This window comes from Pholcus phalangioides, unplaced genomic scaffold (assembly GCF_987345545.1).
Source record: "Pholcus phalangioides strain wild (caught in Gottingen) unplaced genomic scaffold, Ppha-v1.0 ptg000039l_1, whole genome shotgun sequence".
Lineage (NCBI taxonomy): Eukaryota > Metazoa > Arthropoda > Arachnida > Araneae > Pholcidae > Pholcus > Pholcus phalangioides.
Genome location: NW_028301625.1, coordinates 10,060,265 through 10,078,726, shown reverse-complemented (window position 1 = coordinate 10,078,726; position 18,462 = coordinate 10,060,265). Strand labels below are relative to the sequence as shown.

General features: G+C 33.9%; 1 protein-coding gene across 2 annotated transcripts in view; it reads right to left on the bottom strand.

Annotated features, from left to right (window-relative positions):
* The window catches only part of LOC149065555 (cell adhesion molecule 1-like), a 247,602-nt gene that overhangs the window by 20,920 nt on the left and 208,220 nt on the right, over positions 1 to 18,462 (bottom strand). For both annotated transcript variants that reach the window (XM_089253732.1, XM_089253733.1), the window contains exon 5: positions 17,305 to 17,444. In XM_089253732.1, the coding sequence (XP_089109858.1) occupies positions 17,305 to 17,444 (140 nt within the window). The remainder of the gene's footprint in view (positions 1 to 17,304; positions 17,445 to 18,462) is intronic.

Sequence of the window (18,462 nt, the reverse complement as noted above, 5' to 3'; positions counted from 1 at the left end):
ATTTGGATTTGAATGTGTGTTTGGAGTGAATTTCTCCTGGTGTAATAGAAGAAGATAAATTTTACTAGATCTCATGTTTTCGATTAAAGGCTGTATAAAAATATTAAATTTTATATTTCCCCAACTTTTCATCCTACGCAAGTGAAAGTATCATAAATTTATTTTGCTCTTTTTATTGATATCTGCTGATATTTTACTTTAATTTTAGAAAAAAACCCTGAATTTAATTTCGGACATTCTTCATGAAACACACTGCATATACTATTAATAACCAATATATTTGAAATTTCGTTGATACTCAAAGTTTCAATTGGAAAGTCTTATGGTCCATTGGAAGAAGTTTAAAGTAATTGACCGATAATTTTCCACGCTGAATTCCCAGCACGACTCCAATTGTTAGGATAATATCCAAAAGACGCTTGTTTCTTTCGGTCTCTCTCTTTCCTTTTTTTTTATACACGACACTATCCTTAATTCAATGTAGAATTGAAAGTATCTAGAAGAAAATGAGTTCACTCAACTAGAAGACGAACAAAATAGTTACTACATCAAACTGAAACGGAAAGTAGCGGAAGTATACAAGAAAGAGCGCATATAAAAGTCTCCCACAAAGAGATAGACAAGGCTGCTCTCCTAAAAGTTTTGCATGGATGCTTGGGTTCGGTTCTATAAGAATAGGTTTTACAACTTTTCTTGTAAGACGTGTGCGAAAAAGTACGGTAAAAACGTGTTCCGGAGGAAGACAACGAAACAAAAAAAAAGAAGAAGATATAGACATGAAAAAAAAAAACAGGAACTGGTGCAGAGTGATCCGAAATGGTTGCTTCCGGGACAAGGAAAGGATGTGGATGAGATTGTGAATACGAAACTGATAAGTCCTTTGCTGAATTTGAGCAACAAAAATAAACAAATAAATAAAATAGCGTAAGAGGGAAGCTACGGGAATTCAATCGATATTCTTTACCTTTTACATTGGTTTTTAGGAGATTTCAATCTGGTTAATGCCACGGACCTCAGTTAATATCCATGCGTTAATGTTTGTGAAGTGAGTCGAGGCTTGGAAAAATAGGTATTTATTGGAAACTACCATTAATATCCTAGAATAAAAGAGATAAATTAATTAATATCCACCTCGTAAAGCGTATTCATTTTTTTTTTATTCGAGATACGTTACGCTGGCGGATTCACGGCGGCTTATGGGAAATGTTACGCGAATCAGCAGCTTAAAGCTAAAGGAAGATACCGCCTTGTTAAAACTTTGTGTTTGCTTTCAGCAATTAATTTCCTACTCGATGACTTACCACGGTATAACTTTCGGGAGATTAACAATGCAATTTTTTCCCTCCGGGGATTTCTTTTAGAGGTATGGGATACGCAGATGCTGGAAATCTAGTATGAGCATCGCTATGGACTATTTTACCAAACTAGGGAGTTATTTCCGATAACACGCTTTTTCTTGCTGAGATGATTTGCATTAAGATTCTTGTGAGTTTTCGCTGATCATAAACGCAACAACTTCGTTATTTGATTGTTAATTTTCTAGCCTAGAAAAATTATCGTCTTAAGCTAGATTTTGGTTCTTTCATCGAAGCGTGTGGTGAAGCATAGGTTATGCCCTATGGTTTATATTTGATTATTTGCGTAAAATAAAAACATCATGGTATTTTCCTTTTATACGATGACCATCTAAGTATGAGCGCCATCTACATCGCCAATGGGAGGTAACATCTTGCCGTTTCGAGAACATCTCCTCACCGGTTTGAGCTGGTTTCGAACTCACAAAATCGCTGAAAAGTACCACTTTCTTTTCTTAAACCAGTAACTAAATTGACTAAATTATTGACAGTGCACAAGTAGTTCAACTAGAATCTTATGTTCAGCGATGAATATGAATGAAATAGTTATGAAAGGTATTTTAAACGAATAATACGATACGTGGTTTCAGAAGATAAAATGAGAAAGAAAGAGATGAACTCAAGGATTAATGAGAAAATACGAATTGTTCAACAACTATCACCAAACAACGCATTCAAGTTGTCATGGAATACATAAAAAGATAAATGGATTTCAAGTCTCATTAGACGAAAAATAATTGAAAGCGAAAAAATACGAAGCAAATTAAGCAACTTCTTTCGCTCTGTACCAAATGAAAAATAAATACCGTAGCATAAGATTTAGGAAAACCCAAATCGAATGCGAATATAATGAGCAATTATACCAAATTCTTTGTTATAAGCTAGATCAACCAAAGTCTTATGACGTCCTCTTGCTCGAAGAGACAGCTTTTTGTTTCTTATTGCATACATATTTTTGTATGGCATAATACTGCATTTTGAAAGCCATACTTCTTCCAGTAATTTAATAAGAAATGCAGATACTTTTAGAAGAAAAATTGAAGTATGATTAGATTCATTGTCTAATTTACATATCGAAATATTTTTGTAGTTTTTCCTATATTTTCAGAGAAATACTGTAGTAGTCATTAGTAGTAAAATTGTTACAAATAATTGTAAATCTGTAAGAACGATAATTAACGAGGCTTAAATTCCAAATAACACGTAACAAATGTTTCGAACGATTCAAACACGAACACAAAATCTTCATAAAATTTCAATTTCCATCAAAACATTTCCATAATTGATACCTTTAGTTGTAAAATGTTATTTCAAGTACTTTTACAAACCTTCTGTTTAAGGAAGAACCGAAAGCTTCATAAATCTTTGTTTTCATGTATAAAAAAAGACAGGAAATGTTTAATTTGGTTTCCAAATCATACGGATACTCAAGGATCAACATACCCACCATGCAATTTTAATGAGAATCTTGTAGTTTCAAAACCAATAGAACTTTGAAGTATTTTCTGTTTTATTTAGGAGATAGCTCGAAATTAAAAGACACGTTCAAATTAAAAGACATAATGTTGACAGGACTTTAATAACAACATTATTTACGCTGTGAAATTATTAATTCATCTCATTTAAATAAAATAATAAAAAGTTTAAGACAAAAAAGTTTCGCTTCCAATTTTCAAAAGAGAGAAAATCACGGATGCTTCGTTGTTTTTTCTCCACATTGTGTAGCTAAAACTCAAACAGAGCTCCACTTTTAGTGTGATGAAATTTTAAATATCATTATATCGAGTGCTGCAACGTTGACTTAAACTTTGTGATAGTTTTAGCAGAAAGCGAACTATATACTAACCGCAGACTAAATACATATTCAAGATTCTGCAAGTCGTATTAATTAACTCGTTGTTGCTTATTATGCACTCGAATAAAACAACAATGAAGAAAATGTTCTGATCCTCTGAGAAAACTCAAATAGCTTTCATCGTAGAGATCGTGACATAGAGCATGCAGGTCAATCTCACATTCTTTGAATGACTTAGATTTTAATAAATCAATTAAATAGTTCATTATAATACTCTTTGCCAATGATTACTCGATCACGATATCTTCAGAAATGTTTTCGCATGAAATCGCAAGGGGTTTGCAATTAATTACACTCTCTTATGCAACAAAATATTCGTCTTCAATTATCTGTGATACTAATAATTTTCTCTAACGAAGCTAATAATACTCAAGAGTAAACTGTGTTATCGCAGGTACCTATAATAGGAAAATCTGCGTACGTTACTCATGAGAAAATTTGTTGAGTAACATGTTTCGGATACGTTAGTTGAGTAACTTGGGTTTATGGTATATGATTGATGCAATGATATTCTTGATACATCAGAATGCATCTTCATCCTTCGTAATTTGAAATACTTCGTACAATTAGGAAAAGTCTCACACATCCTTTTTATCACATAATTAACTATTTATTACGTAATGTCTGTATACAGGGATGCTCTCATTAAAATGATATTACTCAAAGCCATATGTGTAACTCGATCTAACAACCGGAACTGCACGAAATTTCTCATGGGATTAATAAAGACATAAGAGAAAATTCCGCATGACAAAATACTTCTAAAATTCACCGATAGGAGAAATATGATGTTTTAAATTGCTTAAAGACTTATGATAGACAGAAAAATTAATTACGATGGTAAAACTGGGGAGTGAAACTTCACCTATTACTAAGGACTTTGAAGTTCATTGTCAATGAACCCACAGTTCTTGCGGACCAGGAATTGTATGGGAGGTGTTAGACAAATCTAACACCTCCATAGGAATATTGCCCGTATAAAAATATTTTAAGGTTAAAGCCGTATTAAATATCTTTTAAGGTTTCCAAGTTCGGATCAACCATTAAGGTGAAGGCTTTAAATTTCGGATTTCCCCACAGCCGTAGGGCTTGTTCCGGAGACCGAAGTGGCCATTCCATTGGAAAGAAACGACCGATAACCATTCCGTCTGTAAAGTGATGCTTTTAAAAACTGCCATATCGGTACAGCTGTGTGTGTGGAAGTGCTCCAGCTTGCACGAAATACAGTGTATCTATCCAAGACATTGTCTTTGCTGAAATTGCGGAATGATGAAATCATTCAACATTTTGTGATACTTTTTACGTTGACGGAACAGACGATGGGTACTGTCGAAGTAATATTCTCAGAAAAGGTCAAAAGATGAAATCTGACATAGAAAGGACTTTCCTGGTACGCACTCCTCCTTTTGGGAGAATTTCGGAGCACTCTTTTCCCAAACAAACATTCTTTCTATTTTTTTGTTAGTCCGTATACAAAATTTCATTTAATTCTGGTTGTTATATCGAGCTACAGAAGGCGCTGAGACGCATCAAAGACACTCATCCGGCAAGTGAGAGGACGTGGGTTCGATTCCCCGCAAGGGCAGTTGAATTTTCTCTCTTTCCTAAATACATCTTCTCATCAGCCAGCTGTTAAATACCTTCGTATGGATAGCGGAGAGTGACATCATCCTCGGATAATATAAGACAGACTCCTAAACAAGCATTTTCGGTCATAGAATGTATGGCCGAATCGCAATAGCAAAGGCGGTAGAGGGTGTTTTTAGAGAGAGCACAACAGCACTCCGCCAAAAGCACATATCATATTTTTCTGACAGATTTGCTGCAATAAGTGCAATCAACCATTCGAGGATGTAGGGTATTGTAATGTAGTAGGCCTTCTCATGGTGCAACCTGGCTAACGCAAATTATACCGCTTAATCATTGTTTGGCGAAGCATAACTTGGATGGTCTTTGCACAAATAAAAAAACGAACTACAATCCAATTCGAAGGTGCGTGTGCACCCTCGAATGGGTTGATAACACATACCACAGCAAATCCGTCGGAAAAATATGATATTATTGTTTTTGTGAAGAGCACTGTCCGCATCTGTTGCGCTTCAACCTCACATTCTATTATCAGAAATGCTTGTTCAGGAGTCTTATACCTCTTCTTTAAGTTTGTCCCATGAATTTAAAATAACCTTGTAGTTACTATCTATAAAATTGATTGGTAAAGGACAACTACAAACTATGGTGTTGCAGGGTTTTTTCTAATAGGGTGGTGAATAAATGGAATAGCTTTCCACCGGAGGTAGTAAATTCTAGCACAATTGACACTATTAAAAAGAAATACGATTAACATATTGGGGTAAATCGAGAAGCTATCCATACTTAGATAAGACAATCTTTTTGGCGCTCTCGTCTGATAAAATCCTCTCAAAATATACAGTACTAAAAGACGTTCCGTGAGCTCAAGCTCTATCCTTTTCAAATTTCTTCTCTGCCAGAAGTATTACTTCAACTTGAGAAAGACAGATGGCATCAAATCGTTACACCAAACAGTAGTGCACCAACTTCTTGATGAAAGACATGTAAGAATAGACATTTGAATTGGCTACAAAAGTTGAGTTGCAGTCCAATTAGGCCTCTTTCGAAATAAAATAGCCATTTTATGACTGAAGTGACAATTAGGAAAAACAATTAGATTCACACAATGGCCTCCATTTTATTCTTATACTATTTGATGGGAGAAAAATCAATTTTCAATTTTTATACTGCTATAACGGTTCATTATCATAGAAGCGAGTCTACGGAGGGTTATTTGACATAAAAAGAGAAATATAAATTTATAAAATTTATATTTTATGATGAAATATGACAGAACATTTTAACCATAAAAATAACAAGTACAAATTCGAATTGCCTTCTTCACATTAGCTTTTCGAAAATTGTAAGATGTAATGGGAGAATATTTCCGGGAAAAAAAACATAAAATGAACTCCTGGAAGTCGTATTTGACCATTTCGCCTATCTAACTTCAGAAGAACTGCCATTCTGGAAGTGAAAAAAAAGGCAATAAGAATTCAGTATGATACACGATGCACTGGAGACTACTTTCACCTCCTCTTCCATCGTCTAGTCTATAACAGCGCACATATACGTTCCTGTATATTCCTGGCAGGAAAGACCACATCGAGCTCGGGATAATAGCAGGAAATTCCGTAAAAATCTTTAGACAAACGCATTCTCTCTGTGACGACATCGTTGCCTGGTAAATATCGGTTGCCTAACAGTGGCAAGGAGTTGTCTACAGAGGATTATGAGGCAAACAAGGTTATACTTTATAAAAGATTATGATATGTTTGCTGACGCGTAATAAAAACTATACTAAAGAGCCTTGGAATATCTTTCCACAGTCTGATCTTGTCCTGCACGAAACCCCCACAGGAGCATACGTACATTTCATGAATCCGTACTTTCAGTTACATCAATTCAATTTTCGCGTTGTCGAGAGATTCAAAAAAAAAAAGCAATTGTTGTGATATAAAAACTTGGCAAGTCCTTCGAGGGAAAAGAAGTTTGAAATAAAATTGTACAACGGAAGCAGAGAGAATTTCTATCGAACTGCTGAATGACATGTTTTGCGGAAAAGCAAGCGAAAAACGTTGACCAGGCATGTTGGACATTCCCTACTCGTATTTGTATAATATAAAAAAAAGGAAAACTTTGTTCAAAGATCTCATCTGATGACTTTTCAGATTTGAGAAAAACCCTAACCAGAATCGAGAGGGCGTACAGAATGAGAATGAAAGTTGAATTCAGAGTGGTAAGTTTCCTTCGATACTTCAATATGCCATCCTTCGTTTGAACAAGAATTGATTCAGGTAAACGTGGCTCTTATCTGAAGAGATTGCAAATATTTGTTTAAAACAAGAACAGATATATTTGTGTATAAAAAAGAAAAAAAAATGAAGCATTTTTATTTTGTTTCTTTCTTTTTTAACAGATCGGATATCTTGCAGTATCGACATATGCAAATAAGAATTCTCTCACAACGTCCTTAGGGCAGAAAAGAAAAGTTTGAATAGAAATTATCGAAACTGCCCTTTATACTCTCGTACACACTCAAGCACACACGTTCGTTAAGATCAGGTCGTTTCTCTTTTGGAAAACATTATCGATCACTTTGCATTTTGAAGTATCTAAGAAAAATAGATGAATTTGCTGATGTTTTTCAAATTGCTAGGATCTTGCTTGAGTTAAATTTCTTTTTATATCAAAAGTTTGTGAGGAACAGTTGAGGTGTATTAATTACTGCGTGGGAGCTCAGATGATCCCCGGCTTTTTATTATTTACAGGAATTTCTTTATAAATACAAAAAATCCAAATTTTGAGGAAAAAGTTAGCAAAATAGTCGAACTCATTGGCGACGTTTGTCAATAGATGCTAGTTATTTGGTGCAATAAATCTTTTGTTTACTAGGCAAATGAAATTTTTCGTCATGAGTTTGCTCAATGGCGACCGACAGCAGAAATCTTGATGGGAAACTATTAACTAGACATCGTATAATATACAATATACAGGGTTAGCAGAAATGAATGACCAGATTTAAAAAAAAATTATATTTGCATATTTATTACACAGAATATAATCAGTGATTACATAAAAATAAACAACATTCCCAGTTTTTTTTCAGTTCCAAATTTTTGATGTGTGAACCTTTCGTAGCACGACAAACATCCAATCTGTCTTCAACTTCGTTCCACACATTTTTCAGTTTTACACTGAAATGATGCGTTCTTTAAATTCTTTGTTTATAAACCATCATTGTCAAAAATTCTCAATAAAAAGAACGCACCAGAACCATTAACAGTTGAGAAACGAAAGAATTAAGACAGTTAAGAATTGACAGTGTAAAACTGCAAAGCGTGTGGAATGAACTTAATTATAGATTAGATGTTTGCAGTGTTACGAAATGTTCACACAGCAAATATTTGTGACTATAACAAAACTTGGGGAATTTACTTTATTTTTATGCATCACTGATTATATTATGTGTAACGGTTTTAAAAATATAAATTTTTAAAATTCGGTCATTCATTTATGCTAACTCTGCATTTTATATTATGAATTGTAAAAGCTTGCAAAAATGTAATTGGTAAAATTATTTTGAATTAAAATTAGATAAACCTGCATTCATTATAATTTAGCGTTTCAGTATAAATGTATTTAGGCTGGACAGTGCTAAGTCTATGAGGCATTTACTTACTGTTTCAAAAGGGACTTCAGAGGTTTCATGGGTTTGATAACTTCTCAGTGTCCTCAAAGGATTTCGTGTTTCGACCCTTCTATTTCCCCTTATAGAAGTAAGATGGCGACTTCGGAATTGGCAACAAACTACTACTACATACAAAGAAAGGGTCCCAAGGCGACGTCTTCAAAAAGTTTCGAAAAAAATTACCACTGATTCTATTCATTTAAATATGCACAAAAATGTAAAACATCCAGCTGGAATATTACGAGGTCACGAAAAAATGTAAATATTAATATTTTAAACGCCAATAGAGGCCAAGTAAGAATTTAAAAATCTCACAACCCTAGAAAGTTAGTGACGTCATTCGAAGAACACGTGATCAAACACAAAGAAACAGAGAAAATAAGAGAAATAACTAGTTTCTTGAACAGAGAAGCTGGGGGAAAGAAACGAAAAGAAAGAGAAAAGATAGAAATTTTTTATACATATATCCGCGCGAGAGGCGATTAGTAGCCGACTGCTATCATTTTTAATAATTTTTTACGACTTTAATAATTGCATTCTGCCGCTAAATTTGTTTTTGTGTGTTTCTGGGGGGAAGATGAATACATTTAAAGTTTTTCATAATTTTTTGAGGACGACACCTTGGGCCCTTTCCTGGTTGGTCGGACCTCGTACACTTTCCTCTGTGGAAGTTCTATCGAATCAGTACACGCGGAGTACTTTTTGTGTGAGTCTATGCATGTACCCTAACGTATTTATGTGTCAGGGTTGGGCTTACTTTGAGTTCTTGATGGTGCTGCCATCTGTCTTCCAAATTTTGAAGCAAAGATGGTAAATGCTGGAATTTTCATGTTGTGTGAGTATCATGTTGAAGGTCTGCCGAGAGACTTTTTTCAAATGAGAGAGAGAGTCTGGCTAGCATTTGCTCCTCGAAATTGGAAAATCGTAGGAAACCAACTTCAGCTGACCACCACTGTGCCGTTTACTGCAATTGGTTTTTAACTGTATATCGCAGACTAATTTATTCTCAAGTGTATAAAATGACCATGCTGCGATAGGATATAAATAATAAGATAAATGCATTTGTTTGGGTTGCATTCGTATGTTCCCCATATAAACGATCACAATAAACTAGTAGTTTCAGCTGGAAAATATACTTTTATGAAAATATACCGGTTTCATCAATTTTATTTTTGTCAAAACATTGAAAAACAAAAAACTGTCAACGGAACTTGTAAGAACGTTTCGTTACGAAATGATTTATATAATACAAATTTTAGTTTTTAGTGTGAGTAGCCTTTATCCAAGGTATAACCGAAAACTTATTCAATTTCTTGAAACAGTACGACCGTGAAACAGAAGACTTTGACAGGACGTCAGGGAAAAACCTAAAGCTATTTTGTTACTGTCCATCAACGTTGGTAATAATTTGAAAATACATATTATATGTTTACTGTTTAAAAGTAGAAGAAATACAGTGATACCTCGGTTTACGAAATTTTCGGCCAGCCAAGATTTTTTTCGTGATTTTTCTGCCTCGGCTAACGAATACGGATTCGACTAACGAACATTTTCGTTGATATGTATGCACGTGCTAATATAGAACAGTGTCGTCGTGAGCTGAATTTCAACGCCAAACATCACAACATCATCCGAATTACTACCACTCGAGCCCTATTAACTCATGCCACCTCGGAATTTTGTAAGTACCTTCAATCTTTTTTTTGAGAGTTTTTGAACAACAACACATTCTACGAGCTTATATTTTCCGTCTGCATGTTTCAAATACAGAAATAAGCTGACCAAATGGATGGGGACACCTAATCCCAACTGGGTTGTGGCGCGCACGCACACACACACACACACACACACCAACAGCTTTAGCAGACTAAGGCTGGTGGTGGTTTTGTACATTCGTGTAAAATAAGAAGATCTCCAGTATCTCTCATCTTCCTGTAGATTCTCATTTATACAATTTTAAAGCTGTTAATTTTAACCTTTAGTCATCTTTTTATAGTGTTACTTGATGATTTAAAAAAAATGTATCTTTAAATTTTGGGCCGTTTCTGGAACGAATTAAACGATTTCCCATAGAAATGTATGGGAAATCACTTTTCAACTAACGTAGAAAAAGGTTAACGAACGTGTTTCCGGAAGGAATCATCCTCGTTTGCCGAGTTATCGCTGTATATCTAGATATCACACTGAATTTCACCAATGTTGATTTTTTACCTTACTTTAAAATAATAAATTTTGTTTGTAGTGAGTATATTAATGGCTGTATAGTATTTTTTGAGAACAAAATACTCTCACAGGAGGCAACTATCCCGGGCGGCAAAATTTAGAGGGTGGCAGTTTCAGGTAAGAGCAAAGAACACCACTGTCAAATTAAAATTCGATAAATTTGTGGGGGGTGGCAAAATCATGTTTGCCACGAGAAGCAAAAGACCTAGTTACGGCCCTGCTCTCATATTTCCTAAACCTAACTCGAATGAAGTTACGTGTATGATAAAATGTCTAGAAACTTTCTTGCTATCCTTCCGTTTGTTGTTCATCTTTTATTTGTTTATAGAATTATTGAAGTCCAATATACTCAATCATCAATCTGCTCTGGTATTTCCGGACAGAAGGATATTTTGCTCCAGATACATTGTGAGCTATTTACTGAGTATCGAAAATTTGTGGACAACGCTGTGGCGAGCGTTACCACTCCGCTTCTCCCTTGGCGTTGCCGTTACCGGTCAACCCTTACATCACAAATACCTCAAAACTAGACTATCGGTGAATCGATTGATATGAGGTCTAATACCCTAAATGGTGTAGTGTATCTCAGAAAGGAAAGTAGAAGTAGAAACGGGTATGAGACCGCATCTGTGACAGACCCAGTCGTGAGAATTTCTATCAAGGAGAAGTTATCGGAATAAAACTTTGTGAATACTCTTCTGTGACAACTTAATATAAACTTCCCACCTAAACTCTTTCCGGAATTGTTAATAAATACTTCCGACCGGTAATCGCTACTTAATGTATATCTGTCAAGTACTGGAATTCCGGTTGAACTGACGGAATGCCTTTCTGAGTAATGAACCAAATAAACTTGGTCTAATCGACTGCAAAAATACTCTTATTCTTGGCTTCACACCGAAAAGCTAATTCACGGTAGGAGGATGTCTCGACTTAATCGAAGTTACTACAGCTTAAAAGACAAGCCTTTTTCATGTTATCTAGACCATTATCTAAAAGTTAGTTTTATATGCCTCTGGAAAAAAAAACCAATCAAAATTAAACTCGCGCTAACTAAAATTTAGTTTAAAGTGAAAGGAAAGTTTGATCTTGTTCGGTTTTATTAACTCTTTCTGAAGCGTTGATAATGTGCGTGATATAAATGGCCTTATTTCGAGAATTAATTTTAATTCCGTATTGGTACGGTGAATTCAGAATTTCCATTTGATGCGTATATGATCTTTTGGAATGGTCTGAACAGCTCTGAAACATACAAGTTTTTAAATTCTTAACTGGAAACTAGGGGCAGTTTAGTTTTGTGTTAATCAAGTTCATTTTATTTTTTGCTTATGACGAAATAAAAATATTCCGATCGGAAATAATTTTGCTAGTGGTATTTATAAAATACGAGTAGTTTGTTATATATTCAATGCCACTAAATTATACAGGCTCACGGCCTCACAATAAACTTTGTCTGTCTGTCAAAAATACGAGGTGATTGCGATTGAAGTTGAGATTTCATAATAGTTTGAAACATAGAAGAACTAGTCAATATATGGCTTGAAATTTTGCGTAACTATTTGCAGAACCAAGAACTGTTTTGTTTGATAAAGAAAGAAATTAGTTAAAAAATTTGCGCTAGTGGTCAACTTATGCTTTTTCAACGTACAAAAGTAATGAACATAAATGATGTAAGAAATGTCATCAATATTGATGATGAGCAAAAAAAAGGTAACAAAGGTTGTTGATTGTGCTAAAATTTTCCGATTTCAACTGTTATCACACGTATAATGAACATATAACACTCGTAAATTTTTATTAATTTTTTATAGGTTTTCCACGTAAAAAAAGTAACATCCCTCAAGCGGCAAATTTTCACTTCAAAATAGTTTAAATTACTTTACGAGTATTTGCGCAAAATTTCACAACATTTCTGACCAGTGGTTTTATTTCAAATCATTTTGAAAAATCCGAACTTTAATTAAAATCACCCTGTATAATTCTAATTTCTAGGGTCACTGGAAATAAAGACAGAGAGAGAGCATTCTAATAATTTGACGTATCAGTGAGTGTGTAAAAAGTGATTTGGCTTTGTAATACATTTCATTATATTCTAGTTTTCATCGATGAAATCAGCAAAAGTCCGTAATAAAATGAAAATGCGTTAGTATCTACACTGATGCTTAAAGGAAATGTTTCAATTCTTTTTTATTGGAGTTTAGGCGGATCATAGGGTAAAGCAAAAGACACTTTCTGGTCAAATTACAAAGCAAATAGAAAAAATCCAAAATCGAATAACTGGCGTAGAAAAGAACAATCATGTATTGAGCCACAAAAAGTTTAAAGGAGAAGGCCGGCCAATATGGGATATGACCACCTATGCTGGATGCACCGAGAATTTGAGAAGGTTGACGGAGAGCAGTTAAATGTTTTCCATGGATGTCTAATATACTCTCTATTGTGTTCAAGTCAAAAGAAATGGTTGTCGATTCCATACGAGCCAGCGTTTCAGACTGAACGTAATGCTCGGCAACACAAACTGTGTTAACAGTTTGCATTATCGTCCATAAACATGTCATCAGGTTCCGTGACAGAAAGAAATGGTGTGAGCATATGATGCAAGGATGTCATTTCGATAGTGCACTACCGTAAGAAGCACTAGTGAAGACTTGGAGGACGATGCGGGAGCCAATAGCAATTTCTGTCCAGATAATCATACCGTTGAAATGGGGAATTATCAGTTTGTTGCTCAACTTTTGAGCGTGACTGTATCACAACAATCAATAAATAAAACGTCCGAATTCAAAAACAAACGAGTACAATAATATTGTTCCTTGTTTGAAGAATGAACTCATTTTTATTCAGTTGATGAGGTATAGTAATGTCTGCGATTGTTAGTGTCACGAGTACGTGTTTGCCGATTTCTCATAAAATCACCATTCACGTGCCAGTAACGTTCAACTACGTCAAATGAGTCCGAAAACCCTTTGGGTTTGACATTCAACTAATTAACAGAGCAATACAGACAGCGGCAAATCCTTAATTTTTCTTCGTAAAAGAACAACAACACGCTACCTCTTCGATCTGTCAATGCCTTTTCATTCAAACAAAGAATTAAAATGGTAAAAAAAAAGATTCGAGTGAGGAGAGGTAAATAATAATATACGTAACGAGTGTCAGAGTTAATTGAAACAAGGTTTAGTGATAGATAGCGGAAAAGCGAGAAAATTAACAAAGCGGAAAGCTTCAAGTGGAAACTGATGGCCTCTTTCATTTCCCAGTTTGTTTCTTTAAAATTTTAAAACTGTCATTGGTTTTGATTCAAAGAGAATTTCTAGGAAATAATTTACTCTTGCGTTTTGGGAATTTCTATCTTGAAAAACTCTATCAATTTCCATGTACTCAATACCCCCCAATACTCTTACTCCCACTTTATCTGCTAGCTCAAGTATTACGGCAGGTACCGGAAAATAAGAGATCCGAGATTACAATTAGTAAATTTTACTTCAGTGTGTTTGAGAAAGAATTATGAAATATATGATAAGATTTCTCTTGTTGGAAAAATAATAAATTTTAAATGAATTAATGAATAAAAAGATGAGGTTTCTACGGTTGTCATCAATCTCAAGAGAGTTTGTCGGGTCGAAGCTGCCATTGTAGGCGAAAGCTCATCCTCTACTTATAGTGCCCATAGTTTCAAGGTGTTCTATAGCTTTTATAAAATTCCTGGCGTGTGTGGCCTTTTGAACATTGGCATAATCGGAAAATATGGAGACATTACAAAAAAAAAAAAAAAAAAAGAGCTTTAGATCAGTGTTTAGCTTAAAAGAGCTTAGATCTCCACCTTTCGGAATCTAAGGACCAGTAAAATGTCAAACAATTTGACGAACCACTTCCACATTCCTGTAATAAAAATTTTAAACAACGCCTGCATAAATAAACTGAGAATTAAATTCACCGAGAATCTAGCTGCTGACAAAATATAGACAACTTTCCACACACGAAAACAGCGAAGCTAAACACACATGACATAGGTACTCAGCCTTAAGAACAACGAACCATCTCTATCACACTGTCATTAAAAATTCTAAGTGAAAAAACCAATCAAATAACTCTGCAACTCTTGTTCAATTACAGTTTGAAAAACTCACTGATATTACTTATACGACATTAATTCTAGGCCCCAAAAAATGCACGCAGTGATTGCAAAAGCCCTCAGACTTTCAAGCTCGGTAAAGTCTTTGTTTAAGCCAGCAAATACTCTGCCCGCGTGGCGTGGTGGTAACATGCTCATTCACCATTACTAAAATTTCCGTCAGGTCTCAGGCTCCAGTCAAGGGAAAAATATAGATACCCTAACGAGTTTGAGGCGACCACCGATAGATGGCGCCTTCATTTCCAACCCAACTCGTTAATGGCAGTAAACTGCACTATAGCGATATGGCCAGAGGTGGTGAAGTAGTGAAGAGTCTCTGACTTGAAACTGACAAAATTTTTGATTCTGTTCCTGAAAATACTCCCGATACTTCTATAGCGACCACCTTGGATACGATTCTTCGGGTTTAGATTCTTTAAAAAATAGCATCTATATAATGAAAATAGTCACAATAGAGATCAAATTCAAACTCAATTGTTCCATTTATGGCACACTGTACCAAAAAAATTGTCACTAAGGTTAAAGAAAATAAGATTTAGAAGTAAAAGGGGCAAAAGAATAAATATCATTAGATAATATTGATCGCAATAAGAGCCAAGAAACTTGTGGAGTCCAAGTCCCAAGAGACTTCCAAGTTGCCATTAAGAGAGGCCAAAGGTCCAAAAAAGAAATCATTAATCAGCAAAGAAAACTTAAGATTCCGGAATTTTTCTTGTTTCAAAGTTATTCTTCACTTTCTATAAAAATGATTGTTAGCAAAGAAAATACATAAAGTACTATATATTCTATAATATTTATGTTTTTTAGTTATAAGGGAAAAATATAAGTGACAGAAATATTCTGAAGTTTTCCGCATGTTAGACGTTCGAAATACGTTTTTAAATATTTTGAGTACGTTCAAAACACTAATGCACATTGCGATTACCAGATAATAAGTTGGATCAAACAAAAATATTATAATCATATATCGAATTTTGATTGATTATAACTCAAAAATTAAGTACAAAAAAATAGTGTTTGCATATAATGGATTTTTGAAAAAAGCTTTTTTGATAGATTATCATCAATCATAATTTTTCGAACATTATTTGATCAATATGGTGTTTCACATACTTTATTAAAATTTTTCAAAACATGAAATATTTTAGAAATTTATTGTCTTTATGATTAATGAGGATGTACTATGAGCATATACAGTATATTCTAAAGTTATGTAGACGGTGGATAGACAACAGGAGGCGTAACTCACATGGTAAATACTATATTATAAAAAATAATAAATTACATTAGTATTTTTGTCTCCCACTAGCTGGTCATTACTGTTGAAATTACTTCACAGTTAAACTTTTTTTGAAGCCTTACGATAAGAAAGTACTCTTTCTCATAGTTTTCACGTGAATATACAGGGTGTCCACAAAGTCCGTACCCAGACCTGATCAACCGCGGGTTGGAGGCAAAAACTTTCAATTCAAGAATATTTTAAGTTAGATAAATATTCATATTATGATACTTTTACATAAAGAAATTAATTTTTTTAGAAAAAATCACAAAATTTAACTTTTTTATTTTAACAAGAGTTTATATACAGAAGATTTCTGTATATAATAGATTTCTGAGAGTTTATATACAGAAAGTTGTTTCAGAAATACGTAAAAGAAAAAGTTTCATTGCCGTATGACAAACATATTAAATTCCTCGACCAGGATATTATATTTCCAAATTTGTGTTTTTTTTTCCATTTTTTAATTTTTGATGCATAGGAGTCTTTTCACTCATTGAGGAATCGGTGAGAAAATAAAAATTACAATATTTGGAGGCTTCTTCCTCTTTAGGGTCACTCGCTGCTACTTGTTTGTGATTTATTAGTAAATAAAATTTTCTAATGTGTTTTTTTTTTACATATTTCGTATGCCGAAATTAACGAGTAAAATTATTCACTTTGCAAACATTTAATTTATTCAATGCTAAAAATAAGTTTATGGCATTCATATTTAAAACAGTGCGATACCAATCATAATCAATTAATGCATGAACATAAGAGACCTGTTTGAGAAACAGATATTTTATCATTTGATCTTCTTTTTGTTCAACTTGTGTGAACGACTCGTTAATCCCATCTCGAATTATAACATTTAATATCTCAGTCAATATTTGTCGTACGGCAACGAAACTTGTTTTGCATTTACATTTCTCTGAAATGACAAACTTTTTTGTTGTTTTTGATACAACTATATAAACAGAGGGAACATATGAAAAGTTAACTCTCTTTCGTAATTTTTCTAAAAATTTGTTTACTTACGTAAAAATGCAATAACACATGATTAATCACCAGTTTTTGTCTACGATTAACGGATGAGAAGAAAAAGGCCTGGGTTGAAACTTAGTGGATAACCCGTACAGTATTTTTTCACTGTTCCAATCATTAATGTAAGTTTTACATTGAAATCTTATATTGAATTATGGTGTTTTTACTCACAGGTCTATCATTGATGTACCAAGTAAGCTGAGGTGCTGGTTTACCCTTTCCGGACGTGCACTGTATCGAAACGTTGTCTCCAAGCTCAAAATCTGTTTTCTCTTCATCCATAAGAAGGACAGGTCCTTCAGATGGAGGAACTGTAATAAATTTAATTAATAAATTTTAAACAATTTCAAAAAAAAACAATTCAGTTAATTGCGAATTGAGATTCTGCGCGTGTAAAACAACTGAATCAAATCGAAAATGTATGTCTATAAATATATAAACTAAATATAAATATTGAAATTTTTTTACTGCCTTAATTGAAGAAATTGCAATTAAAAATGTTGTCTCTATTTTATGCTAAAAACGAATGTTCTATAAAAATGGAAACAACATTGACTGAGATACCGGAGATTGAAATTCATAATTTTAAACCATTTTTCTCAGTCCTGAAATTTTTCGTGACAGGTATTTTATCAATTAAAAATTGGCGAAAATCAACGATTTAAATCACCGATATCTGCGAATTTTTTTATGCATTTGTCAAGGGCAAATATTTTTCGATATCATTGAGGACCAAATTTTTACTTATTGACAGACCATATAAAGAAATTGAATTTTTGTATTTTCCGCAATAACTTTTTGGTGGTTTAACTATCACAGAACTGTTTTCTTTTTTATTCTGATCACTTCCCATATTTTCTTCAAATTTTATATTGAACAGAAGGATTTATATTGCTTTCCGATACTTTTGGTGAAATATCCGTATATTATATACACCATTTCACTCATAAAATTCGTAAACATTTAACAAATCCTCTTATGAGTATGCAGTTTGCATCAAAATTAATGCCACAAATTCAGATTTTTTTTCTCGGCAAAAAGTAGCTGAACCCTTGCGGCGGGGGGGGGGGGGGAAGGGAGCGCTCCTCCATAACAAGCATACTCATTAAATTTAAGAACAGCTGTTCTCTCATCCTCAAAACTTTAATATTTATGCACACACACATAAAGATTGAAATGTCATCCAAAAAGCTTCGATTATATCCCTATAGTCCTTTCATAACCTGCATGAACAAATGTGGTGGTTGCTTTTTATCACTATATTTTTTGTTTAACCTCAAGGAGCAAGTCCTGATTTGAAGGATTGTGTAAGTTTTGAGTTAGAATTAT